This window comes from Lontra canadensis, unplaced genomic scaffold (assembly GCF_010015895.1).
Source record: "Lontra canadensis isolate GAN:19392208 unplaced genomic scaffold, GSC_riverotter_1.0 scaffold1, whole genome shotgun sequence".
Taxonomy (NCBI): Eukaryota; Metazoa; Chordata; class Mammalia; order Carnivora; family Mustelidae; genus Lontra; species Lontra canadensis.
The window spans coordinates 51,904,735-51,927,751 of record NW_022630995.1 but is presented as its reverse complement, the minus strand read 5'-3'; the positions used below and the strand labels follow the sequence as shown (position 1 = coordinate 51,927,751).

The 23,017-nt window shown below is 40.4% G+C and overlaps 1 protein-coding gene across 4 annotated transcripts in view; it reads left to right on the top strand.

Annotated features, from left to right (window-relative positions):
- Positions 1-3,090: 3,090 nt before the first annotated feature.
- Positions 3,091-23,017, top strand: part of SLIT2 (slit guidance ligand 2) — a 350,509-nt gene continuing 330,582 nt past the window's right edge. For 2 of the 4 annotated variants that reach the window (XM_032854244.1, XM_032854235.1), the window contains exons 1-4: positions 3,091-3,827; positions 6,577-6,648; positions 7,828-7,899; positions 19,536-19,607. In XM_032854244.1, coding sequence (XP_032710135.1) covers positions 3,649-3,827; positions 6,577-6,648; positions 7,828-7,899; positions 19,536-19,607 — 395 coding nt within the window. In that variant the 5' untranslated portion in view covers positions 3,091-3,648. The remainder of the gene's footprint in view (positions 3,828-6,576; positions 6,649-7,827; positions 7,900-19,535; positions 19,608-23,017) is intronic. The other 2 variants (XM_032854264.1, XM_032854255.1) reach the window with 1 other exon arrangement.

Sequence of the window (23,017 nt, the reverse complement as noted above, 5' to 3'; positions counted from 1 at the left end):
GGAAGGAAAAAATGAAACAAGATGGGAATGGGAGGGAGACAAACCATAAGAGACTCTTAATCTCACAAAACAAACTGAGGGTTGGGGGGTTAACGAGAGGACAGTTGGGTTAGGGGCATTGGGGAGTATATGTGATATGGTAAGTGCTGTGAAATATGTAAGCCTGACAATTCACAGACCTGTACCCCTGGGGAAATAATACATTATACGTTAACAAAAATAATTAATTTTAAAAAGAAGTTACATAACAGTACTTTAAGCTAAAATTGAGAAGGACAAATAAGTTAATAAATGTTAGATGTTTTCAAGTCTTTAAAAAAACAGACCAAGGTAAATCTATGGCACTAAAATGTGTTCCAGTTTGGTTATCTAATAGGTCTCCCGTCTTTGGAAATGTCCTCAGAATAACTTAGGATTTCTAGACCTGGGAAATTGAATAGGTAGAGATAGTCTCCTTAGAAGCCATTTTGGGAATTTAAATAGGAAAACAGTTAATAGAGATATTGGTGAAGTTTCAGATTGAGTACATTCTTATGTTAAGGGAAAAAAGGGGTTAATTTTCAGGGTGCAGACTATGTGACTATGTGGTAGGCATATTGTTAGATGTTGGAAATACAAAAGTGAATTAGACAGATCCTCTTGCTTTCAAGGGGGTGATAGATAATGACACAAATAATTGTCACACTATGAGCTGGCATTAAGCTGCGGGCTTGCACTACTTCCTGTGACAGCCTACTAAGGTGGAATGGGACAAGGAAGAACCACATAAGGTGCTTTAAATTCAAGAAAAGGAGCTGACTTCTCTAGTTACCATTTCAACTTCATAGTGATATTGGTTTTTGCTGGGAGAGCAGTGGGGAGCAGGCGAGTTATAGCACTTGCCAGACACACATCACACTAAAAAGACAAGAGGAAACAAGGAAATTCTCCTTCAAAACATAGTGGGGGGGGGGGGAGGAATCCAGATCTTACCCTAAATAAAGGAAACCTTCTGGTTACAACGTGCGTTGCTAGGGATTTAGTTTTCTCTCCTAAGAGAGTAAAATCACACAGACATATTCAAGCCCTTAGGGTTTTGCGAGCATATTTTATATCCAAGACGTCAACTGAGCCTGGTGTTAAGTGTGTGACTATAGAGAAAGGGTTAAACGGAAGGGGGCGGCTCAGAGATGGGAAGGCTGGCGAGAAGGCTGGAAAACTTGCAAAAACTCTGAACTTTTAAGCTCCCAAAAATACACATGTGTGTGTCTGTGAGCGCAGGCAGATCTATTTTGGTTTTTTTTTTTTTTTTTTTAATCACAATCTCTTGGTCTCTCTTGCTGCGCTGCAAACACACTGAACAGCCCCTTCAGGATCGTGGCAAACGCTGCCGCAAAGGCACTGGCAGCTCTATTTATTTATGAGTCGCGTTCAAAGGCGCCCTCTCCCCATTCCTCCGCCGCGAACAACCAGCTCAAAGCCTGGGGCACCTCCCGGGCCCTGGAGCTGGGGGCGGGGGCCCGGGAACCTCCTTCCTCCGGCAAACTTTGTCGGGGCGTGGGAGCGAAGGCGCGAGCCAGGGCGCGCGGGAACGCGCCGCCCGCTGCCGCCTCCGCCTGGCGCTGGCAGCCCGGGCCTCACCTCTCCCCGGCGAGGTGCGGGCGCCCCGCGCGCAGCCAGTGGGCGGTGCCGGGCGGCGCGGGGCGGGGCCTAGGGGGTGGGGGCTCCGCTTAGTATATAAAGCCAGCGCCGGCTTAACTTCTGACTTGGGGTTATTTATTTGGGGAGCGCGCGGACGGCGGAGGCTGGCAGCAGCGGTGGTGGCGGCGGTGGCTGCCGCAGACGGTGCTTAAATAAGGCGGCGGCGGCGGCAGCGGCAGCGGCGAGTGATGGGAGCGACGGGGCTCTTGGGCACAGGCGGGAGCTGCCGAGCTTTCCGTGCACGGCCGGAGTGCTGAAGAGAAAGGGGAGCGTCTGGGGGCCCGCAGCCGGCTCCAGAGGCGCAGGTCGGGTTTTTGTTTGGCTGCACTCAGCGCCAGGCAGCCGGAGCGAACAACTCCAGTTACAACAACAACGCACCTTCCCGCAGCCGAGCGAGACTAGGGCTGCTGCGTCCGTCCTATTGTTTAGACACTTGCCTGGAGCTCGGGAGCCAGCAGGGCCACCGAGTCTCCGCTGCCTGTCGCCGCTTTCCCTCTGCCACTTCCCTCCCTGGAGAAGGAGGTGCGGAAAGCAGCCAAGAGAGGGGAAGGGTCTGGAAGGAGACTGGCTGCTCGGGACTGCGGCCGCCGAGTCAGGTGCAGCACCAGGAACCGGGCGGCGTCTCGACGTAGGCGGGAAGACTGCCACCGTGGCCGTGGGGGACGGGATTCAAAGCCTGGGAAAAGTTCCTGCACTTTGAGGAGGGCCCACTTGCGGGCGGCTGTCGGTGGGGCAGCCGAGGGGCTGCGTCCGCCTAGGTGCCTGCTCTGGTTTCGTCCACATTTGCCATCAGGTGTCTGCTGCGGAGCTGCGGCGTATCCGGGAGACGCGAGGGGCTGACACGCGCGCACACAGGACTGCCATTCGGCCGCCTCTTGGGCTCTCAGAGTAGCTGTTCCCACCGGCTTACTGCCTCCTCGTCATTCCCCAGGACGCCCCGGCAGGACCCAAGACGCAGACACCTCCACCTTGGCCTTTGCACTCCTGCCCTGCCTGCCAGCCAGCCCGGATTCAATCCTCGGAGGAGCTCTGGTCCTCAACTTGGCCTCTTGGATTTCCTCTGTCGGGGAGGTGACTAGTGGATATTGCCGGCTGCCGCGGCCCCATTGCCCTTTTGTCTTTTCTCCGTGACCTCGGGGAAGGCCTGGTGCGGAGCGTCGCCAAGGACGCCGGGCGGGAGGCGGAATTACCCGAGACATCCTTCCGCTAAGTGCATGTGTGTTTGCAAGCAGCCCTCGGCTGTCGGGAGACGGCGAGGACCTGTCCCGGCTGCAGAAGAGCCGCAGGCTGTCGGGAGGCCGCGCGAGTGAGCCTCGCCGGAGCCCTGCAGCGCCGCCCCGCGCCCTCCCGGCTGTGCCCCCGCCCCGTGCGCCCCCGCGCGCCATGCCCAGTAGTCCCGAGCACTCCGCTCCCCGCCCGCTGGGTTTTTGCGCCTTCTAGCTTTGGAGAGCCCACTTTGATCGAGGCCACCATTTCTACTGAGCACCTCTCTTCTGTCTCCTAGCCTCCCCCTGGAATCGGATTTGCAGAGGGGGTCAGTAGAATCGGAGCACTCCCTTTTCCGCGCAACCAGCTCCTGCTGCATCTTTACGCCGTTAGGAGCCCCAGCTCTTTTACCGACAAGTTGATCTTTCTGAGACAGACGACGCGTGATCTCCTTCTCGGAGCTTTGGGGTCTCCTTGTAGCCTTGGCCTGGCCGATTGATCTTCAGGACCTAAAGTTGCCGGAGGAGCGCCTGCCCGGCTGGAGGAGGGTGGAGGGGAGGTGGGAGGCGCATACCTGTGTCAGCTCTATTGCCGTGAATATTATTATTGTTACTACCATACTATTTTGTGTACATTTATCCGGACACTCTGGGTTCCTAGCCCCGTGCCAGATACTGGGCCTCAGACACAGCGCGATTCGCGCGGAGCAACGAGCTAAAGAGGAATCCCCCGCGCCGGCGAGCGAGGAGGCGGCGGGGGAAGATGCGCGGCGTCGGCTGGCAGACGCTGTCCCTGTCGCTGGGGTTAGTGCTGGTGATCCTGAACGAGGTGGCGCCGCAGGCGTGCCCAGCACAGTGCTCCTGCTCGGGCAGCACAGTGGACTGTCACGGGCTGGCGCTGCGCAGCGTGCCCAGAAATATCCCCCGCAACACTGAGAGACTGTGAGTATGGGATCTTACACCCCCAGACCCTTACACACACTGGGTCACGCATCCCCTTCGTCGAGACTGGAGGGATCAAGCTGCACAGGGACCTGTGCCTGGGTAGCTCTCCTGCAGGCGCATCCTGGGCTAGAACTCCCTTGGGAGGGCGAAGGACAGGAGGGCGCTGCCCAAGGAGGGGGCGCTGCCCAAGGAGGGGCCGCTGCCCAAGGAGGGGCGGGCCCGCTGGCAGCTGCGCTTGGTTCCTTCTTTCCACTCTAGTCCAGCCACTTGCATCCCAGGGCAGGCGACTTCTCTGGGGCTTGGACAACCGGGGACGTGGGGACAAGTACTCGCCGATGCCCAGAGCAAGGGAGTCGCGACTTTGTTCCCCACACTCTGCAAACGGAGTCACCTTGCGGTTGCCAACACTATCGGGTCGGTTTCAGGGCCAAATCCCAGCTTTTGTCGCCGTGGGGTGGCGCGGAGGGAGATTGGCGGGGGGTACTCAGAAGGGAGAAACCTCCGGTCCCCGGGTTAGTGTCACCCTCCTGGGGACGGAAGGGTGGGGAGAAGGGGTCGTGGGGCGTCTGGTTCCGCCCGGGGGCGCTTCTGCAGGCCCCAGAGGGAAGGATTCCCCAGGACCTAAGTGGCTCGCTCTGTCTCCGCACGCCACCCCCGCTACTCTTTCCCCCGCCCCACACGTCTCCAGGGAGGAGGCGGTGGCGGCCCGCCCCTGGAGACCTGTCCCGACTGGTGACTGAAGAGGAGGACCTTTTCCCACCGTGTAGGGGAAGTTAGGGCTAGCTCTCTAAGCTTAACCAGCCGAGCGGAGACCAACTGCTACCGCGACCCCGCGGCCCTCCGCTGCCCCCCCTCCCCGCCCTTCCTGCTGAGCCCTTGGGCCCCCGTACACCTTTCTGGCAGTTTCTGAGCCCATTCACGTGGCCGCAGTTCTCCTTCCTTCCCTTCTTCGCGCTCTGCTGCCTGCAGACATCCCCGCCTCCCTGTCTCTGCGAATCTCTAATGAAGAAGTAATCGCAGACCGGGTGTTGACGGCCCACGCACTCCTTGTGGGGCACTTCCCGAGTTCAGGGAAGTGGATCATGGAAGCCATTCCCTTTGTGAATGCCGAGGCCGCCGCCCCGCGCTGCCTGAGCGCCTTGGGCGCGCTGCACTCGCCCTTGCGCGTGGGCCCGGCGTGCGCGGGGCGTGGGTGGCGGGGTCAAGCGCGCCCTGACTCTATTCCGGCGGCCTCTACGCACCCCCGGGTGTGAGGGTTGCGCGCCGTGGAGGAGACCTGCTGGAACCCAAACCTCTCCACCGGCAGGGCCCGCAGCGCCTCAAGTCGCTCTTCTTATCTCACTCAATTCCCTGGCTCTCAGCTTAAAGGCCATAGTTGAGCCCTTTCCGCCTTTGCTAATGGCTCCCTCACCCCCAGCCTCTCTGGCCTGCTCCCCAACTTCTCCTCTTTCCTTCTAGGGCCCACAGAGCTGGGATAGTTGGGGCCCTACCAAGGGTGTCTTGTCAAAACGGGATCTACCACAGTTGACTGGGGCGGAGGGGAGGTTCACGTTATGTCAAATAGCCCATAAAAGACCCCAACAATTGTGGGAACAACTTGGTGGTACTTTGGTCAGCATGGGGAGTGGGTTGGGGAGAAAGCAATGCAGAATTCTGTGTTAGCACTTGTCATTGCGTGCCATTCAAAAACAGTTTAAAGTTTGGGACACTAACATGTCTTACTCAACAAAAAGGGAATGCATTCAGAAAAAAAAAATAGTAATTGAGTTTCGGGTCCTTGAAAAAAATATATATATATCCCTGTGAGGGATCAATACAGTTTTCAGAAAATAGTTTACTCAGTGTTAGCTTATAGAATTCTATCTTTGAGAAAATAAGCACTTTACATACAGATTTCCAACATGATGTTTTCAACTCAGAGGTAAGAGAAAACTTAGCTTCCGTGAAGGCGAACATTCAAACCGCAGCAAAGCCTGGTTTTACTTGAAAATGATTGGAACCAGGGCAAGTTTAGATCTTGACCTAAGATGCCAGAAAAGGGGGTGGTGGCTTGAAGGAAACGTGGTTTTGAAATCCGAACAAAAATGTCAGGGCCTGAATCTATTTCCATTATTGCCCTGGCTAGTAGTTTTGACTTTACCCTCACAGCGGGGTTCCCTGAGCTGCAAATGAAGAGTTTAGTTTTCATACAAACATAGAATTGTTGGAAGGTAAATGCCTATAAATGCAAGTCTTTGAAGTGCAGTTCTTTTGATAGCAGTCTAACTTTTTTTATTTGCCTTAGGAAGTTTGGCCACCGTGCCACCTAAGGATAGAGTTCTGAATTTTACAAAATGTATTCCTGGGTAGTATTAGAAAATTGTTCTTCTTAACTTCCTGAAGGGAACTTTTTCAGGGTGTGCCTAACCATAATAGTTAAATTAGCAGAATACCTGTGAAAGAACATACACATCCTCATAAAAACAAAAATTGAAAGCACTCCCCTACAGACACAAAAGAGGACTTCTGATAACATAATCACTTAGTACTCTTGTAAGATACCAATAAGCAGGGACTCTGTAAACTTGTTAACAATCATTAAAAAAAATTTCAAAGCTTGCCACTTTCTTCTCTCTTTTACTCTGTAAACTACATTAGTTATTGGAATTTTCTTTCACCTTAAAGTTTTTACTGTTTTTATTTTTCTTTGTTTAACTAGATCTTGATAGAAATAAAATAGAACTTTCATTTTCTTGTTTTCTCTTAGGGATTTGAATGGAAATAACATCACACGGATTACCAAGACAGATTTTGCTGGTCTTCGACACCTAAGAGTTCTGTAAGTATGTTCTTTGGTACTTTGAAGAATTTTCTTTTGTTCTTAAGATTGCATGTTTCGTATTGTTACTGGTCTCAGATGGAAAAACTGTCCCAATGACAGAAACATAAAATTTTAAAAGGTCTATGTTTCCTTTCTCTTTTTTTGGTTTATCATTTTATTACAGCTTTTGATGAAAATGTATGTTTTTATTTTAAGGTTGGATTCTTGCCATTGAAACAATATTATAGAAATGACCTCAAATGTTTGCTATACCATACCCTAAGTGCCTTATGCATATAAATGTGTAGAATAATTGCTTTCACAATATGAATAAGTAATGTGAGACATTTGATACACTTTAAGGATTTGAGATTAACTAGAAAAATTTAAGTAGGTCTGCATTTTATTATTACTAATATAAAAGACTTTTTTAGCAAACAACACTTAGATGTATTTTCTAAGGTTTAAATCAAGCAATCCAACTTTCCTGCAGTTTTTGATGGGAAATGTTTCTCTATAAAAATACACTGGTCATATTTTGAATTGTTTCTTGTATTTTATATCTTCGTGGTTTTTATAATATTATTGCAATATGATTACTTCTTTAATTAATGGGTAAAATTTGTGGTGGGGGAACCATCATTGGAGATTCAATGTAATGTGAAACTGTTTCTACCCACAGATTTGTAAATATTTACATTGCAGTGAACATATACTTTTGACCACTGTGTGTTGGGTGTTAATCTTTTAAAGGACACATTTTGGCCATTATGAAATCTTCTAATTTCTGATATATATCCACAAGTGAATTAAATTATGTGCATGGTGACATGCTGTATATCGATTCTTTCAGTTAAGAACTCACTCCAAAATCAGTTTACCAAAAACAGTTATCAAAACTGCCGTGTCATGGGATACTTCTCAGGATAAGCTGTAGTTGGAGGTTCAGAGTTTTGACTAGTAAGTTTTGTGCAAAACTACATTAGTATTTTCTATTGAAGTTTTGTGATGTGGATGCTGTTTGCCCTCTGTGATTTCTCTCAAATCTGTCATCAGTAAAATTTGATATTAAAGCTCAAACCAGAGCACTGCTTTATTTTATAAAAGGAAAGAGGTTACAAGTTTTCAGTTGCTGAACTGAAACTCGCTCAGATGGGGAGTGGTAACATTAAGACCCTATTATACTTTGCATTTCAGTCAGCTTATGGAGAATAAGATTAGCACCATTGAAAGAGGAGCATTCCAGGATCTTAAAGAGCTGGAGAGACTGTAAGTATTTTTAATTCCAAAGTTATGACGACATTAACTGTATTTTTTAAAAAATACTTGAATTTCAAGGGCCATGTCTTCCAATTTCATGTCTTACTCTTTGAACGTTTTACAGAAACAAGAGGTCTAACAAGTGGCTTGCAGACTAATTTACAATGAGAAATTGTGGAATTTTGCACAAATGGTACTAACTTTTAATAAAGATTTAAAAAAAAATACAGGCTTCCTTTCCTGAGACATTGATTTCCTTGTGAGTTACCATTGCTTTGGTACTTAGAGAGTACATGTTTTCCTAATGGTCCATCTAGTTTGTTTTATTTGCATTTATAGGAAGAAAGGTAGTGATTTAATGTGCATTTATAGTATATTATGGAAAAGATAAGTTTGCTAGTAGTTATTTTAATTTTCATGCTGTTGCTTTGTGTGTCATTAGTGACGTTTGAAGACATATTTTAAGTTCTTAGTGATATAAATTTGATTTTTGATATTTATCACTTATGGTGAACATTGTTAATAATAGCTATTCACAACTGTATTTCATTATTTTATGGTAGCTTTCTAAATATTCCTCCTGGAAAAAGAATTCAAAGATTAGTAGAAATAGAAGCAAGAATTGTCTTATCAAAGTATTGTCATTTTAGTGTTGATTTTTTTTTTCCCCAAGAAGATCATATGGACTCCAGATTTTAAAATATATTTTATTTCTTCAGATACAGAATCTTATAGATTGATATACACTACTTGAGGGCCATTATTAATTTATATCTACAGTTTACATCTACAAAGCACAGAATCTTCTGTCTGTAATAATTAAAATAAATTGTACACTTTGTAGTTTGAAGTATGAATTATATATCTCATATGTCTTGATAACTCAAGTTTAATAAGTTTGCATTTTAAGGGCAAATAACAGGTCTATTAAAAGTAGCAACAATTTCCATGCCTGCTTTAATAGGCACTTTAGGTAAAAATAAAAATTTTATTTAAAATAATGAAATATGAAGTTCATTTTAAGTATAGAACATACTCAGATTCACTGGGCCCAAGGGCAAAAGTTAATTCTGTGTAAATGTAACTAGAAAAAAAATGGCTTGTCAACTTCTAAGATATTTGTAAATATATAGGCTCCATTTTTATCACCACAAGTAAAATTAAACCCAGAGGTGTCTATTTTATTGTAAAATTTTGTCCGTAATAAATATTTCAATATAGGGAATATATCTGTGGAATTCAAAATAATTGAAAGTCACTACTGTGAGCTAGTTTTCAGAGAGAAGTAAAAACACGGTAAATACTTGGTTAAGTTCACTACTAAGTTCACAAGTTCATAACCTATCTCTTAGTATATAAAAATACTCTGAAAATATACTTTGATCTCTTTCATAAGCTCTTATGAATAGTTAATTCCTAATGAGTATCTTGTAAAGGTGCTTTCAATTCATCTTTTTATAAAGTATCAGTATGATTTAAGTATTTGGTAAAATGAAAAGATAATTTAAAAATTATAATTCAAATATAACATTTTTGCATGAATAATTTTTAGTTATCTATTGAAATATATATATATATATATAAATGTATGTATGTGTATATATATTCTTAAGCAACATCCAGTTGAAGGAATTTCAGTGGCTTTTCATGTAGTCTCTATTTTGGTTTTACTATAGTTTTAAATATTTTCAGAAATGCTAGAACAGACCCAACTTTCTCATGATTTTTCAAGCCACTTCAAGTACGTTTGAACAAATGAACTTTTTCTAAAGATTATTAACCAGATGGCTTGTTATCTGAAATTTGATGAGAGTTGTAAGTAGGCACTATTTTTTGACCTTTACTTCCCTGAGAATGTCACTTCATCTCAGAACAATTTTCAGTTTTACTAAGATGCAGTCAGAGGTTTCAGAATGGGAGAAGGATTTGTAATTTTGAATGAAAACTAATATATATGCAGGACTTCTTTAAATCACCCCAGCTGTTGGCCGAAAGCAAATATTTCATATTTGTGAGGAAAAGCTGAGAAAATTCCTTTTGTTTACAACTGCCAAGTCCGTCTGATGGAAGCACATTGTTATCTGACAGCCAATTCATCTCCTTGGGACTCTGGAATTCAAAACTATTTCTTAGGAACACTGTGGATACACTTTTCAAATATTTATTTTTTTAAAAATACATTAAATAGGGCAGTTTTGTTAAGGAATGCCCTCAAGTTGTCATGAAATAAACTATTAAAAATTTTGTTCAGTATAACATTTAAAAAAATAAGAAAAAAAAAAAAAAAGCTAACCAGAAGGTTGGCTTATGGGGATATGTTCTTATTTTAGTAGGTGGTCATTAACATCACAAAAATTTGCCTTTTTTCCCCCCAAAACTGCAAGAGATAATGCAAGGATCAGGAAGTGATCAATGAATTAACTTTCAAAATAATTAGATGTTGTGCAAGGTTATATGATTTTTTAGCAATTTAGATGTGAATTTTTAAATTCATACTCTAATAAAAAGGTGTATAAATGTAGGCTTATGTTACAAATGCTGTTCATATAATATTTAGAGTAACTTAATTTTCATTCTTTGTGTGAAGAACACAAAATAAAAATATTAGTTACATTTGTATGTAATTTGTGGTTCTAAGTATTTTTTCATTTTAATATAAAAGTAAAACAATTCCAAAGTGATATTTTCTGAAGATTTCAAAATTATAAGTTTTTTCTTTTTGTTTTATGTTGATAGAGTTTTAGCTTGGTCTAGAGAAAGAAGACAAGTCTGAAAACAGAAGATAAGATCTGTGCCCTTTTAGAAATCCAAATTTAATATGTAAGAAACAGATTAGACTGTTGTTAGGTTGAATTTAATTTTAGCATAGAATGAGAAAGTCATTATTTATAAATCAAAGCATTATAGCTACAAAAAGATTAATTTTTGTACTTCAAAGAATCAGTGAAATACAGGGTTATTAGTCAAATGTCAAGAAATAGATGGATATTAAAAATCTTCCTCCTAAAAGAAAAAAACAAAAAACAAAAAATCCTCCTCCTTCCATACTCCCTTCCCTTCTCCTTCCCCCCTACTTTCTATTGTATGGAAAACAATATCAGATAATATGATCATCATCAGAATGTGGTTATGAATTACTGTAAAAGGAGTATGTCTTAATCACACTTACACGCCATGACCACACATTACTTCCTGTTTTGACAGTTTCCTACTATACTCCTGGACCTAATATGTGCAGTGGCAGATTTCCATGCTCTGTGTTCCCAGTAGTACCTGCTTCTCTGGGAATAAAATGAAGCCTTGAGAAATGTACCTCATGTAGATATATAGGAGATCTCCCATTTGTTTAATTGAAATGTTCAACTGAGATCTAATTTAGTTAAGTCACTAGTTAATGCAATGGAAATTAAATAAGGAAAACAATCTACAGATAAACTACAATAAACAATTGGAACATTTATGACATATACTCCTTTATCCTTCAGAGAAGATACCTGGGTATATCTGCAATAAAGACTCCATGCAAAATTGTTAATTCAAAGTAATTCTTGGCTGGTGCATAATGTCTTTGAGGGTTAAAAAAAATCACACTGGGGCCCAGAACATTTGTGGGCTGGTGTAAAATTCTTTTGCTCACTTATACTTTATGGGATTATGCTGCAGTCATTAAAGTTCTATTTTACGGCCTTTTAAGGAGACCCAGGCCACTTCAGTTTCCCAGTGGTAAATATCATCGGTGTTTACGGGTTCCTAACACAAAAGCACTGAGTATGAGAAAGTTTTGAAATTGTTTAAGGTTGTCAAAAAAATATTAAGACATTAAGTCCTAAATGTGGTGAAACACTTACATGTAAAATAAAATGCTGATATTCCTGAATTGTTAGTGAAAACCAACAGTATACCACAGGAAATATTGGGTATTAGACTTTACTTTAACTTTATAATCATCTTGTACTCTTTTTTTTTAAATTAATTTATTTATTTGACAGACAGAGATCACAAGTAGTCAGAGAGGCAGGCTGAGCCAGATAGGCAGAAGCAGGCTCCCCGCTGAGCAGAGAGCCCGATGTGGGGCTCGATCCCAGGACCCTGGGATCATGACCTGAGCTGAAGGCAGAGGCTTTAACCCACTGAACCACACAGGCTCCCCAATCATCTTGTATTCTTATGATAAGGAAATTGCAGTAGCGATAATGGCAGAGATTGGGCTGTTTTTCTTTTCATAACAATAACATGGAAGGGTGTTCTTTTACGACAAGCATAGTGTTCAGCTCTCCAAGTTTTGGCATCTTCAGATTTGAAATTATATTTTGTCTACTGTGTCATTTGATGTGCTTTTTTTGCTTAAAAAAGGAGTCCTGAAGTACTATGATGAAGCCACGTAGGGATTTCTGGAAAAGAATGCTGTCCACTTAGACATTAACAGATTTCTATTGAGTCTATAAAAAGAGAATACTTATTTTAGTGTAGAAAAGTCTAAATCCCTTTAAATTTGACCGAACACTACACTCCCAGGAGAGGATATCTAAAGGACACATTATTATTATTATTATTATTTTAAGGTGGTGCTCAATTAGTTCTGTGTGCACACACCATTCATTAGCATGTAACAGCCAGTTTGAGGAGGAGGAATTACGGTGCTCTAGGAGTTTTGTTGTAGGTTGCTACACATGAGTCCAAGTAGAGAATATTTTGTGGAACAGGTCTGAAGGAAAGCACCATTTATCCCTTGTTCATCAAGGATGTAGAGAATCAGGGCACCTGGGTGGCTCTGTAGGGTAAGCCTCTGCCTTTGGCTCAGGTCATGATCTCAGGGTCCTGGGATCCAGCCCCATATCTGGCTCTCTGCTCAGCAGGGAGCCTGCTTCCCCCTCTCTCTCAGCCGGCCTCTCTGCCTACTTGTGATCGCTCTCTCTCTCTCTGTCAAATAACTTAAAAAAAAAAAAAAAAGGATATGGAGAATCCCTCTCCTGACTAATCCTACAAGTTTAGAGGCAACACATAACACATTCCTTTTCTTAAAGTAAGGGAAACCCAACAGTGCTAATCTCCTTGGAAAAGAATTCAAGCTCATCCCAGAAGAATTGTTCTCTGGCTTCTTTATACTACCAACTTTAAAATCGCAGCAGTTATTTTCTTAGGAAATACAATTTGTCTTTCAAGAACATATCAAACTTACTCGTAGAGGCTGTGTATATATCCAACATGAGATAAAAATGCCATAGATGATCAAGTGTGTATCACTTAATCTGTGATATCTGTTAAAAGTGAACTATTCTCGCTTGGTTATAAGAGATCCTGGGCTATTTTAAGTTACATTGACTGATCATTGAAACCTTTAATGCACATGCGCTATGGAAAGTTTAGCAGGACATTGAGTCCATCTTGAGAGGGTTTCTCAGGCATCATTTTTTATGGGTCTTGAAGTTGCACAGTGGAGAGAAGGCCTGTTTGCTCTTTGTGGACCATTTTATAAATTCTGAAGCAGCAAGGCTGTTTATTTTTCCCACATCTGTTTTGGGCTCATCCTTTGTGACAGTGTTTGCTGGATGCTGTGTCTTTTATACCTCCTCTGAAATGAGTACTTTAGTTTGCACTGTTACAATGTATTTGTGGAAGCAGTGAATGTCAAATATTTTACATTGAATTCTGTCTTTCATTCCTGTTGGATACCTTTCTGCTTGAATTATGCCTGCTAGACGGAATCTCACAACTTTATGTGGAAGGAGAGACTTTTCTGCATGGACTTTCATACGTATTGATCTTAACTTTTTTCAAAGCAATTTATGTATGCTGGACTGCAAGCAGCATTGGTGAGAATGCTTTCAGAATGACAGTTTGGTAACAATGGGGACAATTTGTTATAAATGCAATTGGAATATTACTTTACGAGAATATTTATAAAAAAAATTATCTGTCATCTTTGCATTGTCTGTCTCCTTTGGATGCAGGTGGGTAGTTCTGGAGCCTCCCACTATGTGCAGTCATTCTAGCTTCTGGCAGTGAGCAGGGGCTACAGAGAACCTCGACTCTCCTCTAATTAGGCACTTTTAGTTTTATATGCTATTGCCTCCCGTTCTGTAGAACGTATCAAACACTCATTGGTTAAACTGTTGTTTATGTTTTCTAAATAGACACAAACTCCTATACCCCCTTTTTAAAATCAGAAACATTAAGTAAGAGTGACATCAGAAAACTCTTGCTTTGAATTAGCAATAATGGTGTCTCCAATAAACCTCATTGTCTATTATACTGCTACTGTACAAAACTATAAAACCTTTAGTTTCAATTCCACTGTGAACTATTGATCAGACTGCTTGATCTTCCCAAACCTGTTTCCTCATCTTTGGAACAGAGTATGACTCTGTTTGGTAACAATGGGGACGATTTGGCATAAATGCAATTGGAATATTACTTTACGAGAATATTTATAAAAAAATTATCTGTCGTCTTAGCAATCCATGGCTTCTGTGAGATAATGTACATATAGTTTCACAAAATACTTGTCACATGGTTGGCATTTAAAGAACTATTATTATGCACTTCAACATCTCTCCTATTTTTCAAAAGCTCAGTTTAGGCATTATTGTATCTTCTTGAGCTAATAAAATGTGTACATAATAAATTTTACTTTTGTACATCCACATTTACTATATTGTTTTCATTCTGATTTTCTTAATGTGGCATATAGCAATAGAAAAGATGTGAAGAATGTACAAAAATTCTTCCAAGTTTTGTTTCAGAGTATTTCTCATAATTGCTCTGAAGATGTAGAGAAATGCCAAGAAGTAAGGGGAGTGAAGAGGAAACTAATTATTAATATGTTTGATTTTACTAATAAGTTCAATTTATCCATCTAAATAATACATACCTGTTAGAATCTCTGCCTTAAAAATGTTAGAATAAAAACATTTTAAAAAACAAGTAAAAGTTTTGCCTGAAAAGAAGATATTTTTGTATGATATATAGGAGAGTGTATGTTGTATAAACTCATGAAGTCAGCACTTAAGTGAACACTTATTACAGACTGGGCACATGGCTAAAATCCTTTACATTCACAACAACAGGAACAATTGTTTCCGTTTTACATTTTGAATTGGGATAAAGGTTGCACATATTCCGTGAACTGAGGTAAAAGTTGAAAAAATAAGAGACTGTCTGTTCTACCAATGGACAAGCCATTGGACCTGCTGACAGATCGTTTGAAGCAATGCTTGTCCATAATGCTCAGGCTGCCTTCCAAATTGAGGTTGTTAAGAATCAGTGTTTCAGAGGACAGTAGCATTTTGTGTGACCCAGAAAGCTTCTTCACCACACTGAAGGTCACACTCAAAGAGCTGTAACACAGAGGAAACAGTTATCAGGATCTCTGTCATCTTTGCCCTAAGAAAACACGCTTTTGAGACACACTTTACACCCCTTTCTGAAGTCTTGAATTACTACCCAGAAGATCTCGGTTAGCCCTGATAGCTGGTGGCTCGAACGCTGCGTGTGACTCTATCTTTCCTTCAACACAGTTGAGTGTCCTTGCTCTGAACAGTAGGTAACTGACCCATCTGGTCACCTTACTGGAACCAGTTTAGTCTGGCTCCCAGAAATCCTCCCCAGAGATACGTTTAGTTCACTACCTGCTGTTTTCTGTTTGGGAACCATCAGATTTTCGCTTCTTTAACTCATTTACATGAGGATTGTTACGGCACTATCCTCTTCAAACTACTCGAAGTATTCTGTGTCATTCGAAGGTGCTAGCAAGGTTGCTTATTCTTCAGCCTTGTTTAGAAATTATTATGCACCTTAGTGGTCTTTAAAGTAATTCTGGATTTTAAAAAAATTTCTCTTGAAGAATTTTTTTTTTAAAGATTTTATTTATTTATTTGAGAGAGAGAACATGAGCGAGGAGAAGGTCAGAGGGAGAAGCAGACTCCCCATGGAGCCGGGAGCCCGATGTGGGACTCGATCCCGGGACTCCGGGATCATGACCTGAGCCAAAGGCAGTCGTCCAACCAACTGAGCCACCCAGGTGTCCCTCTCTTGAAGAATTTAATTTCTGGTCATTTTACAAGAAATCCCTGCTTTGAAATTTTTCCCTTCACTGAATATTTTGGGAGAGTTTTGACTTTTAATATTTGTATTTCCATTTATTCTTAGCACTGATGGAAGAAAGAAGAATAGGAATCCCAAGTGTACTGATAGTTTCTTATAGGGAAAAATCTTCATACTGTTTTTCCATGTGTGTTATCATATCACTTACTATCTGCCCTTCTAGTATGCTACCCTGTCTTATGCTCCTGTTTGGTTTAGACAATGTTAAGATCATTCGCAATAATTTTTATGAAACAATGATAAACTACCTGAATTCAGAGAAAATTATTTTATGCATATTTTCATTTTTCTCTCAAACTTCAGGCATTTTTTAAAATGGGTCTTTAAAACAGTGAGCTGAATATCACGTTCATTTAAAAATGTTTTATTTTCAAGTGTTTTATTAAATATTAAAGAATTAGAATTAGAATTAAATATTAAAGAAATAGACTCCATAAATCTATGTTTTTCCCAAGGAGAGATTGATGAGAGGTAAAATTTCAGTATTATGTTATTTTGAGTTAATGTTTAGAAATGTTTAGCCTTGTGTCTCTTTTTTTTTTAAGATTTATTTTTATTTTTATTTATTTGACAGACAGATCTCAAGTAGGCAGAGAGGCAGGCAGAGAGAGAGGAGGAAGCAGGCTCCCTGGGGAGCAGAAAGCCCGATGCGGGCCTCGATCCCAGGACCCCGGATCATGACCTGAGCCAAAGGCAGAGGATTTAACCCACTGAGCCACCCAGGCGCCCAGCCTTGTGTCTCTTTTATAGAAGTGGTTCAGAGGATATGTTATCGAATCACCCTCCCTGAGTTCAGGGTTTAGTTCTGCTTTCTATGAGCTGTGTACCACTCTCTGGATGGCAGTAACAACAGTACCTACTGTTGGGATTGGTTCTGAAGAATGAATGAGATAATTCATGCAAACCTCTCAGAACAGTGATCATCACGTAGTAAGCTTAGTATATGTTCACTATTAGTCTTAGAGTGAATTAAGAATGGCTGGGAATATGAAAGGAATAATTAAGACTCTGCTTGTACCCAATCTGAAATATCTACTTTCCCAGGATCTCTGAATTTGTTGAAACATACTGGATTCCTTCCAACTTCTAGATAATGTTGAGAATAGCAGAGGGAGGGAGGTTGATGGGAGGGAGAGGGAATAATTGCTGTATAGGGAACGTGAAAGCAAGTTTGGTGGCGGGGCTTTGGTTAGCTAGAGAGCGGCATAAAAACTAAGGCAGGAACCTCAGAACGCAACCCAGAGGAAAGTTGGCTGAATATAAAATGCATATGGTAGTGTTTTGCCGAAATATATCAAAATGCAAAAAGAGAAGTATGTTCTCATTTAGCATTTCCTAAGAACTCGCTGAGTGCCAGAGAAGAAGGAAGGGGATACAAAGACGTGATCTTTATACTTGAAGAGCTTACAGTGTACGGGGAAAGAGATGAGTATGTGAATAAATACAATACAACGTTTAGGACTCTTATTTATCGAATTCTATGGGGGTATAGGGATGCAGCCAAGAGAGGAACTACCTCAGTGTGGGGGAATTAGGGAAGCTTCACGTAAGATATAAGAAAGTGCCATTGAAAAAGGAAAGCTCCCCAAACAGCAGAAACTAGGGGCTTGAAGGAGCATACTGGTTGTGGCTGGAGAATCTTGGAGAATATTTGTTAGTCCAGTGGTTTGAATGAGACTATGATAGCCCATGTCTGCCATTTTAAAAATTGAGATTGGCTCTTTGAATAATGGGAGCCTTTCCAAGAGTAGTTGCTTCCCTGGAAAAATTCTAGTTGCTGCTATTGTGGATATTTGTGGTTTATTTTTTGAGAGAAAAAAATATAACAAGGTCATAATTAAGTTGCATTTAATCAAAATTATATAATTAGGTTCTGGAAGTACCATTTCGTCAAAAGTACTTCTTCCTTTCTCCATGCCCAGCAGAGAAAAATAAATGAGTAATAGCTTTTGGTTTCAATTTAAATTTAACCTTATTATATGCTTTATTTATAAAAAAATAGTGTAAGTGGGAAGAAATTCTGCCCTTTCACCACTGATTTTACTATTTTCCCCCTAATTGTCTTGGCATTGTTTTTTATGAGTGTGCATTTTATTAAGTGTTGAGAATGTTTCTGTAGATGATCAGCTTCTTCATAATAGGAGTTTATGTAACAAAAGTTACAGTTTTCATCATTGCCTCATGGCATTTTGGAGTTGGAGTAAGTTCTGGAGTTCACCTGGTGCAATTTCTCATCTAATGCAGGATTTTTATTTTTTTATTTTTTTTTTTAATCCTTTGCAGGAAAAACAAAACCAAACAAACCCAAACAAACAAAACGCATGGCCTCTGCTTGGAATAAAGAGTTGAGCGTTTCCTAAGGCAGGACATTCCATTTTTTCTAATCCTTGGAAATTCTCTAATTCTTAGAAAATTCTCCCTTATCACCTGCTTTCTTAAGAGTTATAATCACTAGTGCCATTTCTGCCGTCTGCGGGTTAAATAAGTATAATTTTGCTTCTACCTCATGACCATTTATGTATGTCAAGATTGGTATGCCTTCTTTTCCTGTCCTCCTAACATTGCTACTTAGGACTCCAGTTTCTTCAATGTGACTTTCGTTTTCTGGACCTTATTACTCTCATCTGCAGCTATAGCAACTTGTAAATCATTTAAGTGCACATTTTTGCATCAGCTTGTCATTATTTTATTCAAATTTGGGAAAAGCAGAGAGGTAGATTTATTTTTACTGAAATGTTAAATTGTCCACTTATAGTGAATAGGATTGGGAGATGAGTACATCAGTGCCAAAACCTACCTACTGTTAAACAAACATGCCCACTCCAGAAGAACTCAGTTACCTGGAATCACAGTTTAATTGAGTTAGGGTTGCAATCACATTTTTTCCCTTAAATTCTAAATTTAGCTTCATAACAAGTAAACACTTAAAAAAGCATTATTTAAACATTCTTAGCCCCCACAATTGATTATAACCCAGACTTATTTTCAAGTGAGGGGTCAAGAACTGTAGGTTTAGGTTGGAAGTCTGCAGTTTTCCTCTGCTTTTGCCCATAGGGACAAATGTGACACTTTCTCACATTTTTTTTTTCCCCCACAACTAAGCAAGATGCTCATGAAATTGGAATTTCCATTTCCTCACAATGCCTTGGCTTAAAATTTAGGTCATCTGGGACAGTACATGAATTATTTTAGGGCACTGTTTACTGTGGCATTTGAGCTGTATGCAGCACTCACCCAACCTAGACACCAGAGTCTAAGACATCCTTTTTCATTGTGTATGTTCTGGATGACTGATGTTGCACAGGACGTGAGGTTAGGGTTTAGGCCTGGGGAATCATCTGAGTAAGCGTCATGGAAAATGGCTTCAAAGAGTCAGGTAACAAAAGGTGTAACCAACTTTTGATTTGCAATGCTCGAATTCTTTTGAATGTCATTTCTTTCTTTTCTGAAATACAGGATGAGGCATGACACAACCAAATCCCAGACTCATTGTTTGGGTATTTTCTGTGTAACATACGCTTTGTTTTTGTTTTCCTCCAAAGGCGTTTAAACAGAAATCACCTTCAGCTGTTTCCTGAGTTGCTGTTTCTTGGGACTTCGAAGCTGTACAGACTGTAAGTAGACAGAAATAGTTATTGTTGCTTTGGGTAGTACCTTGTATTTTATTAAATGTATTTTGGATCTGTTTCCTTGTGCTTTCCTGCAATCTATTCACCGATAGATTAATGGATTAAAAGTTTGCCTTTTTTTTTTCTTTTTCTTGAGGAAATTTATGATTTGTTTTCCAGTGGTTCCAGTTGTTTTATTTGATTAGCATTTAGTGGTTTATGTATGAGTCATTATAATTGTATTCTTCTTTCTCGGTTATGTGATGATGAGGAGATTTACCTTACTTCTTTATGGAAAATTTTGATTAAGTTCTGAAGAGGAAAACTGCCCCTGTACTTCCTCTTCAGAGGAAGTTGGCAGTGTTTTCTTGTAAAGTTAGGGCTCTTAATGTCAGCTTTCTTGACATTGTTTCTATACTGGAGTAGTGTTTATCAGTCTGGAAATATTATTATAAGGTATTTAAAGAGGGTTGTAAATTTACTCTTAAATATTCCCTTTAAAGCCAGAATTCCAAACTCTGAAATAGGAATGACTGTAAAGGTTTCATAACAAATATGTCATAGACTGTTAATAACGGAAGTACTTCCCTGGAAGGCACATAATGTGAGTTTTAGGCAGAATCAGTTTTTCCTCCCTGGAATGCTTGTTCCCTGACCTAATATGTAATAGTGAAAACACAGTTTTGAAAGCTTTTAAAATGAGATTTCAGCCATATAAATGATTTTGTGCAGATGGGAGATAAGCTACAAAATGTTGGAAAAATAAATAACGATGATTATTGACGTCCGTTGTGACATTGTGACAAAACTCTTGGGATATACAGAATAAACTGCTCAGCAAGTCTTCCACCAGGATGGTGGGGATGTCCCATAGGTTTGTGTTTGTAGGGAAGGTGAGCAGATTGCTTTTTTCTGAATTTGGCTTCATCATAGCCTGTTAATTCAATATTGCTGTTATCAATTCCAAAAGTAGGAGGACTGTCCTCTCAGAGACCTCCCTGCATTGTAGCCAGGATCTCTGTACAGTCCTGCTGATACCTTAGCTCACTGTAGAGAGAACTGCCCCAATAGGCAAATGTGCAGCCAGCTAACGTACCCCATCTAGAGTTTGACCTTCCTGGTCCTGTTCCTGTAAGGACAGCCAAAGTCACCTGGCAGGATTTCTCCTTGTGTTCCCTACTGGTTAACTGGCTCAATTTAAGTAAATTAAAATTAAAAAAAAAAAAAAAAAAAAAAGAAGAAGAAGAAAGAAAGAAAGAAAGAAACCTGAAGATTGACTTTTAAATAAGAATTCTGTGGGGACTGTTTTGACCAAGGAAATAGGATCTAGGCTATTATAAAAATTATATGTATATATATAAGTTGATACTTATATTTAAATATTTCTGCTTAGTTTCCAAGAAGGGCCACAAAGATGGTTTTAAGAGTCATTCTACTTTTTGCTTTCAGTTTTTGTGATTGAGGGGATTAAAGAATTGATTTCAAGGCTGGTGTACAGTGAGACATATGAAACTACTACCTTCTTAATAGTGTCCAAATGGAAATTTTCCTTTTTCTATGTAGCTACTGAAAATACAGTTTAAATGAATGGCTGTTATCTACAATTAAAGCATTAAGCTAAAGAGGGGAAAATTAGCTTCTACACTGTCTCTGAGCAACAAGAATTTGTGATATTTAGTCTAGAAGTACTTGGATTAATTTTCTTAGGAGGCTTCAGGTAGTGTGATCCAGTGCAGAATTCTCTATAAGCAAATTATATTCTGTTGAACATTTTTTCCTCTTTGACAATATCACATAGTGAACCAAGGGATTTTCTCTTATATTTTGTTGTGATTTTATAACTTTAGGAAACCACTGTGTGAAAAGAGAACTGATATCTTTAAGAAGTAAGTTAAAGAAACAACCCATAAAACTCTCAGGCAATATTTTCTAGTTAATTAAAATTGAAAGTGGAAAAATAGGCAGGCAGATCATGCATTCAGAGTTATGATGTACCTGTTTGGTTCAAATGATTTTCTCTGGGTAGTTTTGGAAGATAAAGCTTTATTTCTTAGGGCTAGTGGCAAGAGGGACTTGAATGCTTTGATATTCTCGAAGTTACAGATTGATGGCTTAATGTTTAATATTGACTGGGAATTAACACCTGACATAAGCATTAAATACATGTGGAAATATAGTGGTGTAATTTTTTTCTGCATCCTCATGTCCAGAATCTTCTTTTGAGTTGTTGAACTGAATTAGATTTAATGAATTGTTACCAGTGATACTTCTCTTGAGAGGATAAGTTATAAGCTACATGTGACCACTTTTTAATGACCATGATCATTAGTTGGGTTAAACGACCACCATTAAATGTTTTTAATAAATAAGAGAACAAAAGCGTGTGAGCCTGACTGCCTGGCCAGTGTAATTTCCAAGAGGGAGGATTCAAGTTCAGATTTTCTTCATGTGGTACAGGTGCCTAGTAGTTCATCCGAAACAAATGTTCTAACAGATGGAAAAATGTGCACAAATCTACAAACAAAAATGCTGTATAAAATGTTCATTGAAAAAAATGAATCTTTCTTTCACAAGAAGGATAAGTGACAGAACAAAGGATATAGGACTTCTGATAAATAATAGAGAAAATATGTTGGGATGGGGAAGGTTTTGGCTGGTTTTTGCATATACAAATTAAGCAATCCATAATTGGCCTGCTAGAGAATGTACTAGAGACAGACACATCTAGAATTGATGAAAGAAACAAATTTTTAATTTATTTTCTCTTTATCCGTAGTTGCATAATTCTCATTAGTATCTCTATTTCTTTTTCTAACTTATTGAATTAATACTTTTACCCCTATTTAATACTTTTATTATTATTTAATGGGGAATTCATACTACTGATGTCTGATTTTTATCATTATTTACTTAGATTAAAGTTAGTCTGATATACAGGACATTATGCAGGTTTTCTTACTTTTTAACGAATAATCACCGTTCGAGTCTTGGCTGAAAATGAGATGCCAGGTGAAGAAGCACACATGCTTTTTTTGGACTCTAAATGCAATATAAAGGAAAAAGAGGGTACACTGCATATGAATTATGATTCGACACGGTTGGTTGCTGCTAGCGGCCAAATATGCTTTTCCTTTGCTGTCTGCTCCAATTTCTCTTTGGATGGGTTGAGAGAGCACTACATGTTCAGGTCAAGATGTTTGCTCAGAAATAGTAGTACAGTTGCAGCTGTGTTTGTTGGAGCAGGAGACTAGTTTAAATAGCATTACCATTTATCCAGTCCATTAACAGAACTCTGTAAAATAATACCAACTCTGCATAAACTACAGGACAGTGTAATAAAATTACAAGCACTTGTTGACAGATGGAAAGTGTAAGTAGAGGGAAAGTAAAGGGCCATAGGTTGGCGGTTAGAAGAG